This window comes from Lepidochelys kempii, chromosome 17 (genome assembly GCF_965140265.1).
Source record: "Lepidochelys kempii isolate rLepKem1 chromosome 17, rLepKem1.hap2, whole genome shotgun sequence".
Lineage (NCBI taxonomy): Eukaryota > Metazoa > Chordata > Testudines > Cheloniidae > Lepidochelys > Lepidochelys kempii.
In genome coordinates, this window is record NC_133272.1 from 13,853,456 (window position 1) to 13,878,634 (window position 25,179).

The 25,179-nt window shown below is 42.3% G+C and overlaps 1 protein-coding gene across 2 annotated transcripts in view; it reads right to left on the reverse strand.

The window, feature by feature from the left end:
• Nucleotides 1–25,179, reverse strand: part of GALNT17 (polypeptide N-acetylgalactosaminyltransferase 17) — a 288,971-nt gene that overhangs the window by 176,601 nt on the left and 87,191 nt on the right. Inside the window, exon 1 of one of the 2 annotated variants that reach the window (XM_073315116.1) lies at nt 22,239–23,254. The exons of the other annotated variant lie outside the window; for it this stretch is intronic. Coding sequence (XP_073171217.1) covers nt 22,239–22,351 — 113 coding nt within the window. The 5' untranslated portion in view covers nt 22,352–23,254. Of the gene's footprint in view, nt 1–22,238; nt 23,255–25,179 lie in introns of those variants that run through there. 2 annotated transcript variants of the gene reach the window in all.

Consider the following 25,179-nt stretch of genomic DNA (forward strand, 5'->3'; position numbering starts at 1 on the left):
CGATTAATCGCAGTTAACTCATGTGATTAACTAAAAAATTAATCAGTTTACAAAAATTAATTGCTATTAATCGCAATTTTAATCGCACTGTTGAACAATAGAATACCAATTGAAATTTATTAACTATTTTTGGATTTTTTTCTACATTTTCAAATATATTGATTTCAATTACAACAGATAATAGAAAGTGTACAGTGCTCACTTTATATTATCTTTATTACAAATATTTTTACTCTAAAAATGATAAACAAAAGAAATAGTATTTTTCACTTCACCTCATAGAAGTACTGTAGTGCAATCTCTTTATCTTGAAAGTGCAATTTACAAATGTAGATTTTTTTTGTTACATATCTGCACTCAAAAACAACAGAATGTAAAACTTCAGCGCCTACAAGTCCAATCAGTCCTACTTCTCATTCAGCCAATCGTGAAGAGAAACAAGTTAGTTTACATTTATGGAATAATGCTGCCCACTTCTTCTTTACATTGTCACCTGAAAGTGAGAACAGGTGTTCGCATAGCACTGTTGTAGCTGGCATCGCAAGGTATTTATGTGCCAGATGTGATAAAGATTCCTATGCCTCTTCATGCTTTGGCCACCATTCCAGAGGACATGCTGATGACGCTCATTAAAAAAATAATGCATTAATTACATTTGTGACTGAACTCCTTGGGAGAGAATTGTATGTCTCCTACTCTGTTTTACCCACATTCTGACATATATATTTCATGTTCTAGCAGTCTCGGATGATGACCCAGAGCATGTTCATTTTAGGAACACTTTCACAGCAGATTTAACAAAACGCAAATAAGGTACCAATGTGAGATTTCTAAAGATAGCTACAGCATTCGACCCAAGGTTTAAGAATCTGAAGTGCCTTCCAAAATCTGAGAGGGATGAGGTGAGGAGCATGCTTTCAGAAGTCTTAAAAGAACAACACTCCAATGCAGAAACTACAGAATCCGAACCACCAAAACAGAAAACCAACCTTCTGCTGGTGGCATCTGACTCAGATAATGAAAATGAACTTGTGTTGGACCTCACTGCTTTAGATCATTATCGAGCAGAACCCATCATCAGCATGGATGTATGTCCTCTGTAACGGTGGTTGAAGCATGAAGGGACATACAAATCTTTAGCGCATCTGGCACATAAATATCTTGCAACAGTGCCATGTGAACACCTGTTCTCACTTTCAAGTGACACTGTAAACAAGAAGTGGGAAGCATTATCTCCTGAAAATGTAAACAAACTTGTTTCTCTGAGCAACTGGCTGAACAAGAAGTAGGACTGAGTGGACTTGTAGACGGTAAAGTTTGACATTGTTTTACTTTTTAATGCAGTTTTTTGTACATAATTCTACATTGGTAAGTTCAACTTTCATGATAAAGGGATTGCAATACTGTACTTGTATGAGGTGAAATGAAAAATTTTATTTCTTTTGTTTTTTACAGTGCAAACATTTGTAATAAAAATAAATATAAAGTGAGCACGGTACACTTTGTACTCTGTGCTGTAACTGAAATCAATATATTTGAAAATGTAGAAAACATCCAAAAATATTTAAATAAATGGTATTCTATTATTTTTAATCGTGCGATTAATAGCGATTATTTTTTTAATTGCAATTAATTTTTTAATTGCTTGACAGACCTAATAATAGGGTCTCTCTCATGAACAAGAATACTCAAGCCTTCAGAGCCTCCCAATAGCTGGGAGCTCTGGACATTCAGGTCATTAATCCCCTCTCATCTGCCTTTCTATAACCCTCTAAATAAGGTTTATCTTCTTCCTTATGAACCCTGTTGGGAGGATTCTATCACCATAGGGCCAAGTCTGGGACATGAAGTTTGCCCTTGTGAACTATGCAGGACCACTTACTACTAGGGCTAAGTGAGCCTATTGGGATAAAATGAAACCTGACCTGGACCATTGTGCAAAACAACCCGAAGAGAACTAAACCACTGAGTTTCAGAAAAAGTTCAGTAACAAGTCTTCATTCCTGAGCCCCCTACTGGGAACCATAATGCTTCATTATTATGGGCCAGATTTTAAAAAGCACTCAGCATGATAGGAGCACACTGGGTGCTGAGCTCTCTCAAAAATCTGTCCTGAAGTGTCATAATGGGAACTGCTGGTATGTTAAGAGGGGATGAAGATCTAGCCAATCATTTCTACGTACAGAAACATTTTACACATATATATATATATCCACCGAAAATACATCAAGTGATTATTTAACTCCTTTAGGTAATGGTTTCTCCTGCTTTCCTTTAATTAAATGGGGAAAGGAAAAGAAAAAGAAGAAAAAGAAAAGGGCATCATGCAAAGAGTCATTCTCAATATCATCTGCGACAGATTAGACGTAGAACACCCATTAATGTTAGCTGCAATATAATTAGTATTTATTTATCAAATGAATCCTGTGCAGATAAAACAAAGAAATAATGTAACAATCTCTATGACGTAGAGTTTAAAATTAATTGACTCTCATAGAATATCAGGATTGGCAGGGACCTCAGGAGGTCATCTAATCCAACCCCCTGCTCAAAGCAGGGCCTAATCCCCAACTAAATCATCCCAGCCAGGGCTTTGTCAAGCCTGACTTTAAAAACCTCTAAGGAAGGAGATTCCACCACCACCTCCCTAGGTAACCCATTCTAGTGCTTCACCATCCTCCTAGTGAAAAAGTTTTTCCTAATATCCAATCTAAACCTCCCCCACTGCAACTTGAGACCATTACTCCTTGTTCTGTCATCTGCTACCACTGAGAACAGTCTAGATCCATCCTTTTCAGAACCCCCTTTCAGGTAGCTGAAAGCGGCTATCAAATCCCACCTCATTCTTCTCCTCTGCAGACTAAAAAAATCCCAGTTCCCTCAGCCGCTCCTCATAAGTCATGTGCTCCAGCCCCCTAATCATTTTTGTTGCCCTTCGCTGGACTCTTTCCAATTTTTCCACATCCTTGTAGTGTGGGGTCCAAAACTGGACACAGTACTCCAGATGAGGCCTCACCAATGCCAAAGAGTGGGGAATGATCACATCCCTCGATCTGCTCGCAATGCTCCTACTTATACAGCAATGCTCCTCATGATCAATTATTTTATTTTTAATTTTGCTAGATGTTTCTTAGGCCACAACAGGCATTGTATATGCTCTGAAATGGGAGAGAGGAACTCAGAAAGACTTCCACAGCAAGACAGTTGCCAGATGGCTTATATGTGAACCTTCTTTAGTAGAACAAGTACCTCATAAGAAAATAAATCTACGTTTTTCCATTGTAACAACTGCCTTCACCCTAGCTGATGCAGCCTCTCCAAAGGGAACATAAAATCATCTAACAGAAACAGATGCTAAAACAGCTTTTTGGGAAGGATTTCTTTTGAAAATGCATCAGCAATGGGCTAAAACAAGAATTGATCCTCAAAATGTCAAACTGAACAAAAGCAATTTTCTGATTTGCTCCTGTGCCCTCCAAAACACAATAAACCGTGTAAATGGATTGAGACAGAGAGATATAGAGATAATGCTTTATTTTAATTTGCATACCTCTGCACTGTTCTTCCTCCAGGCAGGCTATTCTGGTGGTATAACCAGCTCAGTTTGTGACTACTCAGAGAAACATCCAAACCAAGTGATTTAAGGTTTGCCCACTGTTAATTTACATTTAAATTACATGCACCACTCCTGTCATATTCCGTCTGCCCCTGATTATGGAGGACAAATGGATAGAGACTGGGACAACAGCTACCAGGATCTTTAATGTGCATAATAGTGAAATCCTCATAAGGCAATCTGAGGCAAGGTCTTTCCATAAATACAGTGCTCTCATGTGGCCATGGCTGCAGCCACAATAGGAGGCAAGGTAGAAAGTCAAAAACAAACAATTTCCAAGCAGGTAAAACAAACTTAAGCATCAGTCTTCTTTCAGTGTTCTGCCTTCATTTGTTGGCACAAGGAGCAGCTGGTCCAAGTGTAGCACTCGGCCTGCAGCCATGTGCTATTGTTCTTCAACTCCTCTAGGGCACACCGCAATAGTTTGTTACTGACAGACTGACATGTCAACAAATATTCATGTGTTCATTCAAGAAAACACCTGGTGCTTTTGTTCTCTCATGGGGCTGAAGGACATAAAAGATTTTAAAAAACCCCACAGTGCTTCACCTCAGCCATAATTAGAGGGGCCAATGGAGAACTTATTAAAAGCAGCAGAAATAATGAAAGGTACATTACATTGGAGACCGTTTTATTTTTTTCTTAGCACTTGCAGTAAAAAGGGACTGATCTGAGCTCCATGCTTTATTTATGCAGAGCATGTGGCTCAGTATAGTTACAAGCTGTGGTTTGGGAGGTTGGCAGCTCCACTCAGAAATATTTCTTGCACATTTTGAGATATTAGTGTAGGAGCAACGGGTCTGCTATACGCTATAAGCTCATCAGTCTGTCAGAACCAGAGAACTGCCGTGACCTCTAGCCATTACTGGCAGATAATGAGAGGAAGTTGGAATGTCTGTAATGGATAGGGTGAGAGAAGAATTCCCTGCCAACCTGGAACATGACTATGCCCTGAAGCATGAGATGCACTTATTGTCATCTTAGCAGATAGAACTATATTGTTATAAGAAAATTCAGCCCCTTTAAAAACAAGAGAAACATGTTACATAAAAGAGCTGTTGTGCCTCTCGTTAACTGAGAAGAATGAGTCTTCAATGGCCACTGTCCCTTCAGAAGCTCACCAAGAGCAGAATGAACAGTGCCTGGGGGAAAACCTCAATAATACTGCAACATTTCAACCACGCTCAAGCTATTAAAATGATCTTTTAAACCAGTGGTTCTCAACCTCTCTCTTTCCGAGCCCTCCCCCTGCAACATGCTGTAAAAACCTCCATGGCCCACCTGTGCCAAACCAACACATTTTCTGCACATAAAAGCCAGGGCTGGCATTTGGGGATAGCAAACAGGGCAATCGCTCTGGGCCCCGGCGACTCTAATGCTGGCCCTGCTTGGTGGACCCCTTGAAACCTGCTTGCAGCCCGCAAGGGGCCCCGGACCCCTGATTGAGAACCACTGTTTTAGACCACTCTATTAATACAGGAAACACAATCCTTGGACGTGGTTCAAGGTGGCTGACTTCCAGACAAAGCCACAAAATTCTGATTCAGATCTGAAATGCTCCCCAGGTCAATGGGAGTTTAATTTGGGACTTTGGTTCAGCTTGTTAGTGAAATCAGGACCCAAACCCCAGATCTGGAATTTAACGTTTTATAGGAGTGTCCAGATCTTGATCTCTGGGCCTAATTCGGGAATGAGCCTATCTCTAACTATAGTTTATGTATCTATACAGCATTTCTTATGGGACCAGCAGTGAAAGTACTATAATACCATGACAAAGGATCTTCTCATGGTAATTCTGAACCTAATCAGAAAGAGGAAATATCATGATAAAATATGTTTTTGCATATTTCCAGGCTAATACTGCAGTCCAGAAATTTGCTTGTTTGTCTCTGTCTGAGGGGTTGGAGCAAAAGTGGATGGGAATCTGGGAGGCAGTGACCATGAGTTGGTTGAGTTCAGGATCCTGACACAGGGAAGAAAGGTAAGCAGCAGGATACGGACCCTGGACTTCAGGAAAGCAGACTTCGACTCCCTCAGGGAATGGATGGGTAGGATCCCCTGGGGGACTAACATGAAGGGGAAAGGAGTCCAGGAGAGCTGGCTGTATTTCAAGGAATCCCTGTTGAGGTTACAGGGACAAACCATCCCGATGTGTCGAAAGAACAGTAAATATGGCAGGCGACCAGCTTGGCTTAACGGTGAAATCCTAGCGGATCTTAAACATAAAAAAGAAGCTTACAAGAAGTGGAAGGTTAGACATATGACCAGGGAAGAGTATAAAAATATTGCTCGGGCATGTAGGAATGAAATCAGGAGGGCCAAATCGCACCTGGAGCTGCAGCTAGCGAGAGATGTCAAGAGTAACAAGAAGGGTTTCTTCAGGTATGTTGGCAACAAGAAGAAAGCCAAGGAAAGTGTGGGCCCCTTAATGAATGAGGGAGGCAACCTAGTGACAGAGGATGTGGAAAAAGCTAATGTACTCAATGCTTTTTTTGCCTCTGTCTTCACTAACAAGGTCAGCTCCCAGACTGCTGTGCTGGGCATCACAACATGGGGAATAGATGGCCAGCCCTCTGTGGAGAAAGAGGTGGTTAGGGACTATTTAGAAAAGCTGGACGTGCACAAGTCCATGGGGCCGGATGAGTTGCATCCGAGAGTGCTAAAGGAATTGGCGGCTGTGATTGCAGAGCCATTGGCCATTGTCTTTGAAAACTCGTGGCGAACGGGGGAAGTCCCGGATGACTGGAAAAAGGCTAATGTGGTGCCAATCTTTAAAAAAGGGAAGGAGGAGGATCCCGGGAACTACAGGCCAGTTAGCCTCACCTCAGTCCCCGGAAAAATCATGGAGCAGGTCCTCAAAGAATCAATCCTGAAGCACTTACATGAGAGGAAAGTGATCAGGAACAGTCAGCATGGATTCACCAAGGGAAGGTCATGCCTGACTAATCTAATCGCCTTCTATGATGAGATTACTGGTTCTGTGGATGAAGGGAAAGCAGTGGATGTATTGTTTCTTGACTTTAGCAAAGCTTTTGACACGGTCTCCCACAGTATTCTTGTCAGCAAGTTAAAGAAGTATGGGCTGGATGAATGCACTATAAGGTGGGTAGAAAGTTGGCTAGATTGTCGGGCTCAACGGGTAGCGATCAATGGCTCCATGTCTAGTTGGTAGCCGGTGTCAAGTGGAGTGCCCCAGGGGTCGGTCCTGGGGCCGGTTTTGTTCAATATCTTCATAAATGATCTGGAGGATGGTGTGGATTGCACTCTCAGCAAATTTGCGGATGATACTAAACTGGGAGGAGTGGTAGATACGCTGGAGGGCAGGGATAGGATACAGAGGGACCTAGACAAATTGGAGGATTGGGCCAAAAGAAATCTGATGAGGTTCAATAAGGATAAGTGCAGGGTCCTGCACTTAGGACGGAAGAACCCAATGCACAGCTACAGACTAGGGACCAAATGGCTAGGCAGCAGTTCTGCGGAAAAGGACCTAGGGGTGACAGTGGACGAGAAGCTGAGTCAGCAGTGTGCCCTTGTTGCCCAGAAGGCCAATGGCATTTTGGGATGTATAAGTAGGGGCATAGCGAGCAGATCGAGGGACGTGATCGTCCCCCTCTATTCGACATTGGTGAGGCCTCATCTGGAGTACTGTGTCCAGTTTTGGACCCCACACTACAAGAAGGATGTGGAGAAATTGGAGAGAGTCCAGCGAAGGGCAATAAAAATGATTAGGGGTCTGGAACACATGACTTATGAGGAGAGGCTGAGGGAACTGGGATTGTTTAGTCTGCAGAAGAGAAGAATGAGGGGGGATTTGATAGCTGCTTTCAACTACCTGAGAGGTGGTTCCAGAGAGGATGGTTCTAGACTATTCTCAGTGGTAGAAGAGGACAGGACAAGGAGTAATGGTCTCAAGTTGCAGTGGGGGAGGTTTAGGTTGGATATTAGGAAAAACTTTTTCACTAGGAGGGTGGTGAAACACTGGAATGCGTTACCTAGGGAGGTGGTAGAATCTCCTTCCTTAGAAGTTTTTAAGGTCAGGCTTGACAAAGCCCTGGCTGGGATGATTTAATTGGGGATTGGTCCTGCTTTGAGCAGGGGGTTGGACTAGATGACCTCCTGAGGTCCCTTCCAACCCTGATATTCTATGATTCTATGATTCTATGAAATGCGGTTGTATCGTAGAGCTTGGCTGTAGACAATGGATCGTGTGGTATGGTCTGGATGAAAGCTGGAGGCATGTAGGTAAGTATAGTGGTCAGTAGGTTTCCGGTATAGGGTGGTTTTTATGTGACCATTGCTTATTAGCCAAGCTCTACGATTCAACCACATTTGCTCCAACCCCTCAGACAGAGACAAACACCTACAAGATCTCTATCAAGCGTTCTTACAACTACAATACCCACCTGCTGAAGTGAAGAAACAGATTGACAGAGCCAGAAGAGTACCCAGAATTCACCTACTACAGGACAGGCCCAACAAAGAAAATAACAGAACGCCACTAGCCATCACCTTCAGCCCCCAACTAAAACCTCTCCAACGCATCATCAAGGATCTACAACCTACCCTGAAGGATGACCCATCGCTCTCACAGATCTTGGGAGACAGGCCAGTCCTTGCTTACAGACAGCCCCCCAACCTGAAGCAAATACTCACCAGCAACCACACACCAACAAAAACATTAACCCAGGAACCTATCCTTGCAACAAAACTCGTTGCCAACTGTGTCCACATATCTATTCAGGGGACATTATCATAGGGCCTAATCACATCAGCCACACTATCAGAGGCTCGTTCACCTGCGCATCTACCAATGTGATATATGCCATCATGTGCCAGCAACACCCCTCTGCCATGTACATTGGCCAAACTGGACAGTCTCTATGTAAAAGAATAAATGGACACAAATCAGACGTCAAGAATTATAACATTCAAAAACCAGTCAGAGAACACTTCAATCTCTTTGGTCACTCGCTTACAGACCTAAAAGTGGCAATTCTTCAACAAAAAAACTTCAAAAATAGACTCCAACGAGAGACTGCTAAATTGGAATTAATTTTCAAACTGGATACAATTAACTTAGGCTTGAATAAAGACGGGGAGTGGATGTGTCATTACACAAAGTAAAACTATTTCCCTTTGTTTATTTCCCCTCCTACTGTTCTTGTAAACTGCTGGAAATGGCCCACCTTGATTATCACTCCAAAAGGTCCTCCCCACCCCCCGCACCCCGCTCTCCTGCTGGTAATAGCTCACCTTTCCTGATCACTCTGGTTACAGTCTGTATGGTAACACCCATTATTTCATGTTCTCTGTGTATAAAAAATCTCCCCACTGTATTTTCCACTGAATGCATTCGATGAAGTGAGCTGTAGCTCATGAAAGCTTATGCTCTAATAAATTTGTTAGTCTCTAAGATGCCACAAGTACTCCTCGTTTAGTCTAAGCTTCTGCATACCAAAAGCCACACCCAATAATTTCTGCATCAAGCCCATAACTTCTGGCTGAGCTAAAGCACCTCTTCTAGAAAGATATCCAGTCTTGATTTATAGAATTCAAGGGATGAAGAGTCTTCCACATTTCTAGGTAAATTGTTCCAACGATTAACTAACCTCACTGTTAAAAATGTGAACCTTGTTTCAAGTCTGAATTGGTCTAGCTTCATCTTACAAAGGTTGGATCTTGTTATGCCTTTTTCTTCAAGATTAAGAAGCTGTCCATACTACCAGAATCTCCTCCCACTTAGGTACTCATGGACCATGATAATCAAAGATGGACCTGAGCCAAAACCAGAAGTCATTGGAGTTATGCCAGTTTACACCAATCTAGGACCTGGCCAATTAGATCTAAATATCAGACTCTGGAAGAGTTCAGATTCAGATCTGATTGCTCACACCCTACCTTCAGCACTTAACTAGCACTTTACGTCTGCAAAGCACTTACCAAAGTTGGCAAACAGACCACATTAGCTAATTAATACACTTTACACAATGGCATTTTTACTAATAAATCCTGCTGCTTCCCTTCCTCCCCCACAGTCAAATGTGCTATGGCACCTTCTTGTAGGATTTAAATAAAAACACTGAAAATCAATAAGGAAAACCAAAATTTATCTGCTGGCATCACTTACAGTTTTGCCTCTTACTCAGATGCAACCATTGGTTTGAATGAAAGGCACTTCTATGCCCCATTAAATCATGACTGACAAAGGCTACAACTCTTGGCAAATGCTCCTTGCCCCTAGCACACATTTTATTGGGGATCCAGTTAAGAACATATTTAAACTGTGAACTCGTGTTGTCACCTATTCCAAATTTGTGTTACTGTATCATTGGGTCCGATTCTCTATTACACTAAGGCCCCCTCACACCATTCTGGCAGAAGAAAGGAGCCCTAAAGGGGACAGAAGCATCTACACCAAACCCGTTTTTAGCCCCTGGTATAAGGGTATATTGAGATGGGCTGGGTGAAGGGCATTGGAAGGTGAGATCAAGCCAGGAGCATGGGCATGGCCAATGCGCACTAGACTATAGCCATTCTCCACTTCACAAGGCCCAAAGGAGGGGTCATGGGAAGCAGACTGTAAGGTAGAGCAGCCATGAGGTTGCTTGAATGTATGCCAGGGGCTGCACCATCCCCAAACAGCCCCACTATACCGCAGGAATACAGTTGCCTAAAGTTCAGCACAGAAATGGAATAACAGAGTTGGGCCTGCTAGGAGCTGGTAAATGTCCCCACAACCCTGCATACACACAGACATAGGCCTACACAATCTGAACAGCTACTACTGCAGTCCTAGAGATGGTATGAAAGATTTTTACATCAAATCCAAACTTGTAACCAGTAGAATACACAAGGAAGCAGCTGGAAAGGAGGGATACAGCTGAATATAGGAAGAGAGATATTTTTATAAATAGCTCTTTCCACATATTACACTACTCCTTTATAGAAATAACCATTCAAGTGCAAAATAGAGGAGGAGAGTGAGAGAGAAATATGACTGGTTTTATGCTGAACAGCTTTGGGTATATCAGGCCATATGAATCACATCAGCAAATTTCAGAATAAAATAAAGATTTGTTACTATGTATGTTTGTGTCTGCTGGACAAGTCTGTCATGAGATCCACTGATCGTTCACTTTTATCCTTGCCATGTCGTTGTAAATATAGTGCAACATGTGAGATCAGAATGTTTACTGACTGTCCCAGTAACAGTAAAGGGGATATCACATAATTTACTGCTTGGTCCTCCTGCTGGGGTGAAAAATATCTCAGTATCACAGAAAATGTTCTTATAGCACAGAGAGACTCGACGCTAGCAAGCAGCCTCCTAAAATTACTCAGGCCTCCTCACTGATTTAACAAGGCCCCATTTGGTACTTCTGAGTTATCTTCGGAGTTCTAGGGTGCAATACCATGCCCGTGTCACAAAATCTATCTCTACCATGAGCCCAAAAAATCATTCCATTCCTGCATTGGTTAGACAATTAGCCATCTGAGGATGAGATTATTTCTTCATACTCCCAATCCACATCCAGTCCATCTGTCCTGCTTCATCTACGTATTGCAATTTGTCTGCTACACACATTGTGAGCAATGTAGGGCATGGGCTGTGTCAGGGTTCCCTCCCCACTCTGAACTCTGGGGTACAGATGTGGGGACCCACATGAAAGACCCCCCATAAGCTTATTTCTACCAGTTTAGGTTAAAAACTTCCCCAAGGCACAAATCCTTCCTTGTCCTTGGATGGTACTGCTACCACCACCAAGTGAGTTAGACAAAGATTCAGGAAAAGGACCACTTGGAGTTCCTGTTTCCCCAAAATATCCCCCCAAGCCCCTTTACCACCTTTCCTGGGGAGGCTTGAAAATAATATACCAACCAAATAGGTAAACAAGGTGAGCACAGACCAGACCCTTCGGTTTTTAGGACACTGAAAACCCATCAGGTTCTTAAAAGCAGAAAAAAGTAAAACAAGCACCTCTGTAAAATCAGGATGGAAGGTAATTTTACAGGGTAATAAGATTTAAAACACAGAGGATTTCCCTCTAGGCAAAACTTCAAAATTACAAAAAACAGGAATAAACCTCCCTCTTAGCATAGGGAAAATTCACAAGCTAAAACAAAAGATAATCTAATGCATTTCCTTGCTATTAATTACAATTTCTGTAATTTTATATGTATCATTTCAGTAGAAGCTGGATTACTTGTTTGTTCTCTCTCTTTGTCTTGAGAGGGAACACACAGAGAGCACAAACACACTCACCCCCCACCCCGCCAGATTTGGAAGTATCTTCTTTCCCCATTGGTCCTTCTGGTCAGGTGCCAACTAGGTTAATGGAACTGATTAACTCCTTACAGGCAAGTGATTCTGTACCTCTGGCCAGGAGGGATTTGATGTTACTGCATACATAAAGGTTGTTACCCTTCCCTTTATATTTATGACAGTTTGCCTTCCTTGCTATTTGTCTGTATAGCTCCAAGCACAATGGGGCCCTGATCCTTAAATGGGCTTTTCAGGTGCTACCATACTATTTAAATAAATAACAAGTGATGAGACAGAGAGGCCTCCAAACCAGCAGAGAAAGGATTAACGAGATCCTATGATCCTAATTAGCCCCATCCTGCTGTATCTGTAACCAATGCCAAACCTGGAGGGGGAATAAAAAGAGAGAGAGTCGCTTGCAGAGTTGTGGAGACATAAGTCTGATAGCTGGAGCAGCCACTGGGGAGGAACAATTAGATTTCAAGCAGCGAGCAACGCATGAATCGGAAACTGCTTGGGAAGCAAGCCTGAAGGGCAGGAACGCCCCCCTGGAAGACTTGGGGATGGTCCAGTATTAAGCTAGGTTTCGTTCTTCTTGCTCCTCAACCCCACCCAGAAGGGGATAAAACTGGAGGGACAATTAGCCAGACGGCTGGAGCCCAGCTCAGTGGGCAGCAGAGACAGAGATTCTCCCCACCCCTGGGAAAAACATTCTAACGCTATTTTTTGTATTTAAAAAATCATATTCTTGTATTTAAAGTGGGGTCATGACTGGGGTGTAGTGTTCTTGGTATATGCTGTGAGGTCCTTGCTTGTGTTGTTACACCCTTGTAGGATGTAGAATAAAATAAAACCCTTGTAGAATAAAAATGCTAACTGAACATAAAATTAGACTCTGATGAACATCAGAGTATTTATACATCGATAAGTTCTGCTAAGTGTCAAGGAGTTTGGATTCTTTTCTGTACCTTTTTGCTATGGAATTTGGGCTTGGAATTTTATGAGAACGGGATCTGTCAACATTACTAGTACTAGCGAGGTGTGGATCGAGTCTGCTGCCTGTGGCTGCTGTAAAGAAGAAGCACAGAGATGCTTTTAAGTACAAAATAAGCTTTTGGAATCTCTGGAACCACATACACGAGCGTGTGCAAAACCACAATGTTTCTGGCTTGGGTTTGTTGAAGATTTTGCGTGAGTTCTTATTCTCTCTGGACCAATTTGCTCATCCGTACCCAAAACTATAGAAATTTGAGGTGTAACACCAGTGAGGCTATCAAAAGTTTTCACCATCTTTACTCTGAGCTCTCAAAGGCCTAAAGCACTTGCGCCTGACCCCTTCTGCAAAGCTCCTCTCCAACTCTGCATCCATATCTCATCTTCTTGACATCCCAGACGCTGACTGATCAGCATTAGTGAGTTCTGAACCAAAGGGCAAGTCTAAGAAATGCCAGTGCAAACGTGGAATGTTGTTGTCAATGCACTACATATAAATCCAAAATCCCCCTCCTGCTTATGTTGGTGTGGTTATAACTGTAAGACTCTGGTCCCAACTCTACTACATTTTTGCCATGTTATGAAACCATTTTTAAACATTGGGTTTAAGAAAAAAATCTTTCCATCATTATGGAGGCAAGTTTGATAGGGGCCAAAGTTTGGTTGAACAGCTTCTCCAACCCCTTTTTAGGACCTAATCTTGATTGTAAGGGTTAGTAGGATGTGTAATTCAGATCACGCAATATGAGAACAAAAGGGCAAGCAATGAAACCGAAAGACAGTAAAATTTAAAACTGGTGAAAGGAAATACTTTTTAAAACAATGCTTCATTAACATGTGGAACTCCTTGCCACTAGATACCAGTGAGGTCAAGAGCTGGGAAGGATTCAGAAAAAGATTAGACATTTATATGATTAATCAGACCATCCAGAGTTACATTTAATTATAAGTGATATAAACCCTCATGCTGCAGGGCATAAGCCAATTTTAAACTGGTGGAAGTTAATTAGATACTTCTACAGTTATTCCCAACTTAGGCACTATGTTTTGTTTGCACCTTTTTCTGAAGAATCTGGTACCGGGTTCCATTACAGACAGGATACTGGCCTGAACTAGTGTCATAATTCCCAAGCAGGCCAACTACTTGGGGGGCTGCAATTTCTGCACCCTATGGCCCCATATTGATTCAGTAACTCACAAGCCAGCCAATCTTCCACCATAGAGGCAAGGTAGAGATTGTTCATTTTAAATAGGGCTAGCTGGCATGCATGGGAGAAATGGGAAGAGTTAGAAAATTCATGGTGCAATTTTCCCACTCCATAAAGCAGCACAGGGCACCAGAGATGCATAATACCTGCACACTCCCATACAAGTCATGACATGTTTAATACCTTTGTAAATACATACAAACTTTTTTATTATAAAACACATCCCTGCCTCGTCTCTCCATCTACCCAGCAGGCTGCCAGCGTCCCTGACTCCAGAAAACAGAACTGGGAATGTTTACAACCGTCCAGATATTCTGGGGCTATTGGCAAATTTAACAAACATTCCAATGGATGAGAACTGGACACAGCCCTGCCCATGAGGAGAAATCATCTGCAGAGCGTTCTCTATTGAAGCACTTGGAGCACTGCACAAACCATTTACACTCAGCGAGAAACAGCAGCATTCAAGCGTTATAGAGTCAGTGCCCAACAGAAAAACCAGGTAGGATGCCAAAACTCCAAAACACAGTGGAAACATTAAATAAAAAGGGGAGAGGATCCCCCACATCAGCTGGTAAAAGTCCATCATACAATAGCTCACCAGATGTGCATATGCATTCATGACAGTGACTTAGAAGAATTGCTACCTAATACTAATTACTGAGAGTACTTTGGGCAAATTAGAATATTCATTCTGAGGATCAACCAAGATTGTGCAAATGTTAAGCCTCAATGAAGCATGAATTATTACCTCCGTTTTACAGAAGAAGAAATTGAGACACAGGAAGGCTAAGTGACTTGCCCAAGAGATAGCAAGTCATTCTCAGAGCAGGAAATAGAAAAGCATGTAGATCTCCTTAAAAGAGAAAGGCTATTTACAAAAATGGATCCCTCTTTGGTAAAGTTTGTCCCTTGTTGTCCTCCTTTTCCTTGTGCTGCTTCATCAGCATGAAGCAGATGGAAAGATTTCCCCCAGACACAGTGCAATCCTTAGGAGGCTCAAAGCCTTCCTTGCCAGTCGTACACCACTCGTCCCCCATCGAACTGTCTTCAATTTCTCTTAGTGGAATACGTCCCTTGGGTCCAAATTTTCAAAGCACTCCTCGTCCATTTCAGCATCTAAACCAAGAGACCAGATTTTCTAAAATGCTTAGCACCCAGATGGCCATCGAAATCTAGTTATTAATCATTTCTTTGCTGGTCACTATACAAAATAAATCAACCTAACATGCTTATCCAGGGCATATCCTTGGACATTCCCTTCTTGCATGCAGTTTTGTTGTAGCCATGTTGGTCCCAGGATTTAGAGGGACAAGGTGGGTGAGGTAATATCTTTTATTGGACCAACTTCTTTTGGATGAGAGAGACAAGCTTTCGAGCCAACACAGAGGCCTTCTTCAGCTCTCTGTAAGCTTGAAAGCTTGTCTCTCTCACCAGCAGAAGATGGTCCAATAAAAGATAATATCTCACATTCCTTTCTTGTGGGAGGCTTGAAGGTTTGAATATTTAAGTGGGCAAATGATATTTTGATTATTGGAATAAATGATTTGTTACTTATTGTGTTTGAGAACATCAATAAAGTGGGGTAAGTGCTGAACTATTTGGCTAAAACTTTTGTAGTTTTTCTATAAAACTTGGTCCAATGGCATAAAGAGAGTTCAGGTTCATAAGTTCATAATATTTTTATGCCTCTCCTTGTGTCTCTCAATGACATCTGGTGTTAAAATGCAAGAGTAAAGTAAAGTGCAATAAAGAACTCCTCAAAGAACTTTTGTAGATTTGACAGTGGAATTCTCTCAGAAATTATCATAATTTAATATAGATTCATACTTAACCATGAACAAATGCATGAAGGAAGAGAATATTCTATACATAAAAAGATGTATTATTAATTATACCTTGCACTTTTGCCAAAGTCTTTTTCACTATCTAGTAATCTCTGTCCTTAGGTGGCCCCCATCAGCATATCAGAGCACCTCATAGGCATTCAGGAATTTATCCTCCCAACGTCCCTATGAAGTAGGGAAGATTTATTTTCCCTGTTTTTCAGACGGGAAACTGAGGCACACAGACAAAATGTCTTATCCATGGTCACACAGGGAGTCTGTGACAGAGCTGGGAATTGAACTTACATCTTCTGAGGACAGGTCTACATTTAAAGTTTAGATCGGGGTGGGCAAACTTTTGGGGTGCGAAACTGTATAGAAGGCCCGGTAGGGAAGGCTGTGCCTCCCCAAACAGCCTGGCCCCCGCCCCAGCCCCCTATTCGCCCCCTCCCACTTCCCGCCCCCTGACTGTCCCCCTCAGAACCTCCGACTCATCTAACCCCCCCCCCGCTCCTTGTCCCCTGACTGCCCCCTCCTAGGACCGCCCCTGCACCAAACCGCCCCCCCCAGATCCCATGCCCTATCCAATCCCCCCATTCCCCGACCCCTGACCACCCCAGAACCTCCGCCCCATCCAACCGGCCCCTGCTCCCTGACTGCCCCCGACGTCCCCCGCCCCTGACCGCCCCCTGCTCCCTGTCCCCCCTACCCAGCCCTCCCACCACCGTGCACACTGCCACTGCCACCCCCTTACCAGGCCACTCAGAGCGGCAGGATCTTGCGGCCCTGCTGCCCGCGCAGCAGCAAAGCACAGGGAACAGCAGGGGAGGGGCCAGGGGCAAGCCTCCCGGGCCAGGAGCTCAGGAGCCGCGTAGGACGGTCCCGTGAGCCGGATGTGGTCCGCGGGCCGCAGTTTGCCCGCCTCTGGTTTAGATGGACGTAGCTATGTTGCTCAAGGATGTTAAAAAAAAAAAATCACATCCCTGAGCACCAAAGCTATGCCAACCTAACCCCGCAGTGCAGAAACAGGAAGGCTGGTGGAACAATGCTTCCGTCACCCTATCTACCGCCACTCAGGGAGGTGGATTACCTGCAACGATGGAACTAAACCTTCCGCCGTTGCTGTAGGAAGCATCTACACTCTCGCACTATGGTAGCACAGTGACAGCTCTTTCGCTGTGCCGCTGTAGCTCCTGGAGCACCGACAAGGCCAGAGTCTCACTCAAGAGTTTAACCACAGCCTTCGTCCCCTTTAACGAAGACATGAATTATTTAAGCTCCACAAGTCCCTGTCTGAGGTTAGCATATCAGCCCTTTAAACTGTGGCGCACAAAAATTAAGTGGTTAACCCCAAGGTCACTGTTGCGGAGGAATAGAACCCAGGAGTCCAGATTACCTGCTATAATCACTAGAGAACTTTTAATTCTCAGACTGGGGTTACAGATGAGAAATTTTTTTTAAAGTATGAAAAATGCTCTATCAGAAAATAGCTGAACACAGACCTGCTATTTTGAAAATAAGCACTTAATATAGCCGGTGGTCTTGATGAAGGTCTGCGTGCAGTACTTTACAAAAACATGGCTTGATGCTCTAGAGAGCGAAGCACCCTCAGCTCCCATTTGATTTAATTGGGAGATGAGAGCGCTCAGCACCTTGAAGGACTGGGCTGCAACACTGAAATCTTGGAGCCAGTACTTCCAAATTCTGTTCCTGGCTTTGCTACTGAACTGCTGAACACGCTCCCTGGCTCAGTTTATTGGAAGACTTGCATCCCATCAGCGTACTCAGTATTAAGGTGGGAAGAATATTGACTGTACCACAGAGGGGTTTTCTGAGACTTACATTAAAGTGCTTTGAGATCTATGGAGGTGTAAATTGAACAAATCTAAGCTTTGACATTCTCTGTGGGGCACATCAGATGTTCATCATGTAATTTAAACGTAATATGGTGCCTGAGAAACCCAGTTCATTTACTCTAGGTTAGCAGTGATATTGGTGGGAGTTTAGTGAAAAGCAGCTCATTGCCTCTTTGCTTTGCAGATCAATATACAACTACTGAAATATTTGCCTGCCAAATTTAAAGTGCAATTATTTGTATATACCATTATATAAGAACTTCTTATCCTAGTGGGCATGTAATTTTGGAACATATCCCATATGCGGTAAGGACAAATGTATAAAGTAGGAGACTATAAAGTTTGCATAGACTGGAATAGTGTGAGGAATGATGCCATTGCTGTAATAAGTATTGATGATAAATTTAAAAGAAATAACTGAGTTCATAGAAAATTATTTTCTCTAATAATGGATCCACATTACTGAGTGCCTAGAGGATGGTTTAAGGACTGGCAGGATTAATTTTTGCCTTCTACTGGTGTCTGTAAAAGTTTTCATATAAATTCACTTAAGCCTGATCATCGAACAGGTAAGTCTGTACCATTGTGGTGTTGCTGAGTGATACTTGGCAAGCTTTCAATTTGCCCCCTGGTGGAATCTGAAATCGAAAAGGTCTTTAAAAAACAGAGTCAACCAACGGAAGCCAGTCTTGACATGATCTACACAAATATTTCCATTTCTCACACCTCACCTCATACATCACTATCAGCTCATCATAACTAATTGCCATATTGCATCACAAAAGCACATAGTTTAATGAGACGCTACCTGCGTAAGCTTGCTTTGGAATGAAAGCTGGCAAATAGAAATGCTGTGATTGGTGATAATAATACTTGTTCTTCAACTGACCTTCCAAGGATCTCCAAACATTAGTTAAGGTAAATTATTAGTTAACTAATCAATTGACTAGTAAAAGGTATTCCCTCGCCCCCTTTTACATTTGGGGAAAATGAGGCATGGAGCAGTCAAGTGACTTCCCTAAGATCATACCATTAATTAATGGCAGAGTCAGAACAAGATCTCAAGAGTTCTGACTTCTGATCCCCTTGCTGTAAATTCTCAGACAACATGCTTCCTCTGAGGTTCCTGTTCTAAAAATAACAGGCAAAATCAACCCCGCAAAAACTCCATTGGGACAGAGTCTGCTCTCAGTGACACAGGTTTAAATCCAGAATATCTTCCCTACCCTAATGAAGTTACTCAGGGGTTGAATTTGGCTGGTTATTTTTCCCCCACCAGGAAAAAGGTATGTTTGTTTTATGTTCTCTAATCCAGTTCCCACTACCCCACCCTTGTAATACATTGTTGCACATGTATGAACTAGGGCATCTTTATTGTGAGCTGTCTTCAAATCTCAGCAGAAAAGCAAAATCCTTACAATTCTCCCTAAACTATAGGTACATATGTAATTCCATAAATTAAACCTATTGATCTGAAGAATGTTCAATTCACTTGCTCCACACAAATATCAAGTTTACTCAGGATATTAATTGATCCTCATTTTCATCTGTAAAGATTATGAACAGGCATAAAAGAAAGAAAACCTTCAGACTGCTATTCATGATGTACTTTCCTAATCATGCTGCATTCTCTGATGTGGAGGCTTATTTTAGTTTGTATTTCGCTGATTCAGTTGCACATGTCTTCTTGTAAAAGGAGTTATCAATAGAAAATCAATGACATAATTTATGAAGTAGAGGGAAAAGTAGAACCTCTTTCTCCACATAAACATATTTTTAAATGGCTTAATAGGATGGTATACTGATAGCTTAATACTTAAAGAATTCAGAACACATGTATTCCAGCAAATATTGTATCTCCGATCTTTAGCAAATGTTATAAGGAAAATTTTTAAAAATTAGGTAAATAGATTAGAAATTTAAGCAAGAAATGTTTGAAAGATTTCCCCATGAAATTTGCATTTTAATGGACCTATTTTATTTCCAGCACACAGTAATATTTTTTAAGTTATGTGACAAATTATAAAATAAGGAAGTACTGAAATATGCATTATAATTTAACTATACAGGTATATAGGGACATTTTAAAATGTACGTTTACTAAATAGGAGCAGTTATGTTCCATTGAGAAATGGTATCCTGAGCAATATGTAAAAACATAAAAAATAAGATAATTACGGAAACATTTTACAGAAACAAAGTTGCTACAAAGCAAGTAGAAAACCGTAATGAAGGCACCACCGTCGTTATGGAGTTACCAACAACAATTACGTCTCCCGCCCGCCCCCACTCCCTCCCCCTCCCACACACTTTGCTAAAATGTATTAAGGACTGGAAAAAATAGAGAGTCACTGAATTTTATCAATTGAAAGTAAATGAACAAGCAAAATTTTAAGAAAATCAAAACTAAATATCACAAAGTATGCGTTGTTCATTTATTTTCACAATTATAGTTTCGTTGTAATTATTTATGATAATATAGTAACTTCCATTCATGGCCCTGATTCAGCAAAACTATCAACATGTGATTAACTTCAAGCACATGACTAATCCTATCCCTATTCAGCACTGCACTGAAGCACTTAATTTAACTGAATCAGGCCCTCTGCTAGCAAATGTCCTATAGTATGTTTTGTAAAAATAACATTTGTTTTGGTAATATGAGACTTCATGGCACCATTCTGCTATGAAATGTTTAAGAAGTAGGAAACATTGGTTGTTGCTGTCAATAAGTAGTACTGATCAGAAAATTGACCATTAGTGATATCTATTGTGCGTAAGATATCTGTATAGCTGTGTGTATGTGTGTATATATATATATTTATTTTAAGTAAATGAAAATTCATGTCTTCCCAAAACTTCAAAAGTTATTACTTATGCTGCACAACATGACCACAGATCATTTCATCACAGCCACGTAAATAGAACCCAGAGATTCTTATTCCGAAAGCAGTCCTCTACCAACTAAGCTAAAGGAGACCCTCCAGCACTTGTTAGCAGTGGAGGGCTTAAGACCCATAGTTAAAGCAATTCTGATTCCATCCTGTAGCTGGCAGCAATGCACATACATATTTGCCAAATACAGTATCTTTGGACACACGTATATAAACTTCTGGTTGAAAAATAATGGTGAAAGCCAGACAATGAACTCCCAACTTCAAATAAAAAGGCTCATTTTATGTTTACCTGTTCTCTATCCACTGCTATATTCAGATTTTAAAACTAAGGATTTGTTTTTATCTACAGGTGTTATAAAGCACAAAATAAAAACCTCTAGTTATGTGATGATCTTTAAATTTTATTCATTTTAAATGGGGTTATATACAAGTTCAAGTAATCAGGTCTCAGAACTCTGTGCTCGTATAGACCATGTAGCTAACTCTGAACATTAATGGATATAGCCCGAAGTTACAAATGAAAAACAGGTGGTACCAACACCAATTACAAGTGTCCAATTCTTTAAAAGTTTGTGTGCACATATTGTTCAAACAGGGGAATTATTGAAAATCTAATAACTTTCTCTACATGCACACAAATTTGGATACATTTAAGAACAAAGATAAAATACTGCTACTTATTTAATATAAAGATTTTATTAGTATCAGAGCTGCAGAGCCAACATGGTAACCTATGAGAAAGCTGCAGTCTTCTGTGCCCTATGCATAACCAACAAAAGAAGCTGCTAAATTTTTATTTAAGAGGCAGATAGAGCACATTTTGATTTTCAGATTTCAGATTGCATTTGCATGTGAAAAAGAGGGCACAATTTGCTGGTGATGATGCATGAAAAGGAAAGAACTCATACTGATTTTCAGATCTCAAGTTGCGTTTGTGAGGCTAGCAGTTGGTAAGGAGCAAATCTGCTCTGGCAATCACAGAGAAGGGATAAATATGGAAAACCTCCAATGTTCAAGTCAGCATTCAGAGTCTAAGTAAGGGCCACACCTCAGCTGGTGTAAATAGGCATATGGCACCATTGAAATCAATAGACCCACCCCGATTTACACCAGCAAAGGATTTGGACCAAAGTCTGTAATGTGTGGCCTTCCTTGTACGCATCACCAAAGGTCTAAAAGAATACAATGGGGAGCAGCAAATATCCCTCCACTCACACTACTCTGATATTTCCAGAAGCAATCTGCATTTGGATAACATTAATGTATAGCTGCTAATGCCCAACCTGCTCCTTTTCTGCCAAACCTTTGTATTTGATTCCACCGTTTGTCCCCAAGAAATGCCTTGAAAAAGCTGAAACTGTTTGATTTTAGGGTGACCTTTCCAAGGTTCCCTACCTTGTCTATGTTAAATTCACAGCATAGCCACAGGAATGTTACATTAGAACATAAAATACTCTTTCTGGAAGGTTACAATGTGACACTACTTTATTTCTTAGAACCCATAACCCTAACATGCACAAACAAAAACCGAGAGAAAAAACAAGTCTGCTCTGTAACAAAGTGATGCACAACTCACCACAACTTGCTCTTGGCTGGCTCTTTGCAGACTGGCTGCTGAAAACCCAGATCACACACTTCCCTACAGAACCCCCCTAGCCTGCAATCAGGACCAAAAAAGCCATTACACATAATATAATAGTTTGTAATTTTAACACAGTTTTCAATAAATCACAGGCTACCTGAGTGCTGTCGGAGGGGGTGAGGGGAGCTATAAACTTGGTTCTTCTATTTACTTTGCTCTGATAGAGTGTATGATGCTTGAAAATGCAGAGGTCCAGTTTTCCACAGCTCCAGATGAAAATTAAATGGGCTTTTACATCCTGTAAATGCTGTGGTGGCTTCTCCCTGATTAGGCTTTCCTGCACTCCTTGCAAAAAAAATTTTTATTGCATTTGACTGCAGGAGAGAAATCACTGTGCCTTAGAATGCTTTCGCTTGCTGCTTTATGCATGTAGAGTAGCACAAAACCTTCATAAGAGTCATCAGAATGCAACGTGAGAACGAGACAGAGATCAGGAGAGTTCTTTCTACTGTTTGCAATGAACGAACAACAAAGATTGTGATGAAACGGCCTTGAAGCTCCATTCCCTGGCAAATGTCATTCTTGCAATTTTGAATTGAAGTAAAGGTAAAAAATGTGCTCTCTTTCCCCTCAGCCTCATCTCATGAATGCTAGCTTTAAACACGAGGAGCTGTGACACATGGGCAGGACTTGATTTACTGTAACCTGCACACCTCGTGGGCATGGTGCTCCATCCCATCTAGTGATACTGAGACCAATTAATGAGTCTGCTACAGTCTTAGTGAAGGGCCATAGTAGAAGCTCATGCATTCAGCTCCAGAAGTCCCAGGTTCGATCCCGCCTGGGGTCAGTTGGTATTACATACTTGACACAATACCACATATACAGTAACTCCTCACTTAATGTAGTTTCACAGTTACATCGCTGCTCAATTAGGGAACGTGTTCATTTAAAGTTGTGCAATGCTCCCTTATAATGTTGTTTGGCTGCCTGCTCTGTACACTGCATGTAAGATTTTGTGGAAGAGCAGCAACTTTACAAGGGAGCATTGCACAAGTTCCTCTTTTCTGCCTCCTCCCCACACTTCCCCCTTAGAACTTTCTGGGAGGGAGAGGGAGGAGCGGGGAAGCGCTGCATCTCCACTCTTCCCCCTCCCTCCCAGAAAGTCCTAAGTGCGAAGCACTGGGAGGGAGGGGGAGCAGCGGGGAAGCGCCACATCTCCACTCTTCCCCTTCCCCCCCCCCCCCCCCAGAAAGCCCTTAGCACCACCAAACAGCTGTTTGGCAGCGCTTAGGACTTTCTGGGGGTGGGGAAGGAGCGGGGATGCGGCATGCTCCAGAGACGAGGTGGAGCGGGGACGGGAAGAGGTGGGCCTGGAGCATCCCCCAGCAAAGTCGGCGCCTGTTCTTCTCCGAGTAAGCTGCCACTGCTGCTGCAAAGGTGCTTCCTAGCGTCCTTGCCTGCAGCGGGCTGTGCCTGTTGGGGTAAGCCGGGGCACTTCCCCAACCACAGTACAGTACTGTACAGTATATAATGCCTTTTGTCTGCCCCCCAAAAATTTTCTTGGAACTTAACCCCCAGCATTTACATTAAATCTTATGGGAAAACTCGATTTGTTTAACATCGTTTCACTTAAAGTTGCATTTTTCAGGAACATAACTACAACGTTAAATGAGGAGTTACTGTATTCAAGTGAGGAAGCATTCCATCCATTAAACAAATTAAGGAAATTGCTAAGAGAATAATGCTCCTGCCTGCTACACCAGATCTATATCTATTGCAGGTCTGAACCCAAATTCACCAGAACTAAATCGCCCACAGGAACCTGTGTCCTTGCAGATGTAACAGACAAAAGTACTTTGTCAACAATCTACTGGGGCCTGTATACCTCTTACTTTAAAGAGAAATAAGATACCTGGACACAGAAGGATTTTGACAGGGAGAGGGAAAAAAAGGTTATATATAGTAGCCCAATAGGTCAGTCTCAAGTTCCATCTACCAGAGTCAAACATACCTAATTCCCAACACAGTTACTTCCTGGTCTGAGCCAGAAACAGCACCAAAATGCTGGAGGGTGTTCCTGCACTGAAGCACTTACAAATCCTATGGGGGTCTTCAGATTCATTCATTTTAGTCATCAGTACAGAACTATGTTGGCCTGATGCTCCCACCCCAAGCCAAAACACATCTCGAGGAATATATTCCTCAGGATACTATGACAGGGTTGGGCCAGATGGCTATAGGAGAATGATAGAAGGCAGATATATTAGCCCCAGGCTAAGTGGGTCCCTTTTCCCTGGGTAAGGCAACAGGGAAGGTTTTTTTTTTTTTTTTTTTTTTTTTTTTTTTTTTTTTTTTATTTTTTTGAAACAGAAAGGAAATTTATTTGTAACAATTACAAAGAATACAAAAGGATAAAAAAAACTTAGCAACAAAACAACGCAATCAGAAGGTATACAACAGCTTTCAGGAGGGAGAGGTGTTCAGGTTAGCCCAGGCCCAGAGCGGGGGGGCTTCCTCGACACTCGTGGTCTTCCACCCTCCTGAGTTACCTGGTGGCCTAGAGCGGGGGGGCTTCCTCGACACTCGTGGTCTTCCACCCTCTCGAGTTACCTAGTGCCGCGCCCAGGGTCACTGACCCACCCTCTCCTGAGAGTGCCCGACAAGATGGGCACGGCTGCGGGGTGGGTGGTTGGGAGGGAGGGGGGTACACCCATGTATTATACGACCCCTCCTAGAAGACAGTAATAATGGTATTCACAGCAACTAACGGCTGTGGCCGGCGGCTCTCGCTCTTTCCCTCATTCAGAGGGTCAGACGGAGGGAACCGGACGGGGTCACCGAGCAGAGAACCCCGGACAGCGCCCACCGCTCCTCGAAGGTGTCAAGGGAGTCGGTGGACGCTGCCCAGAGGAACTCCGCCCGGATACGTGAA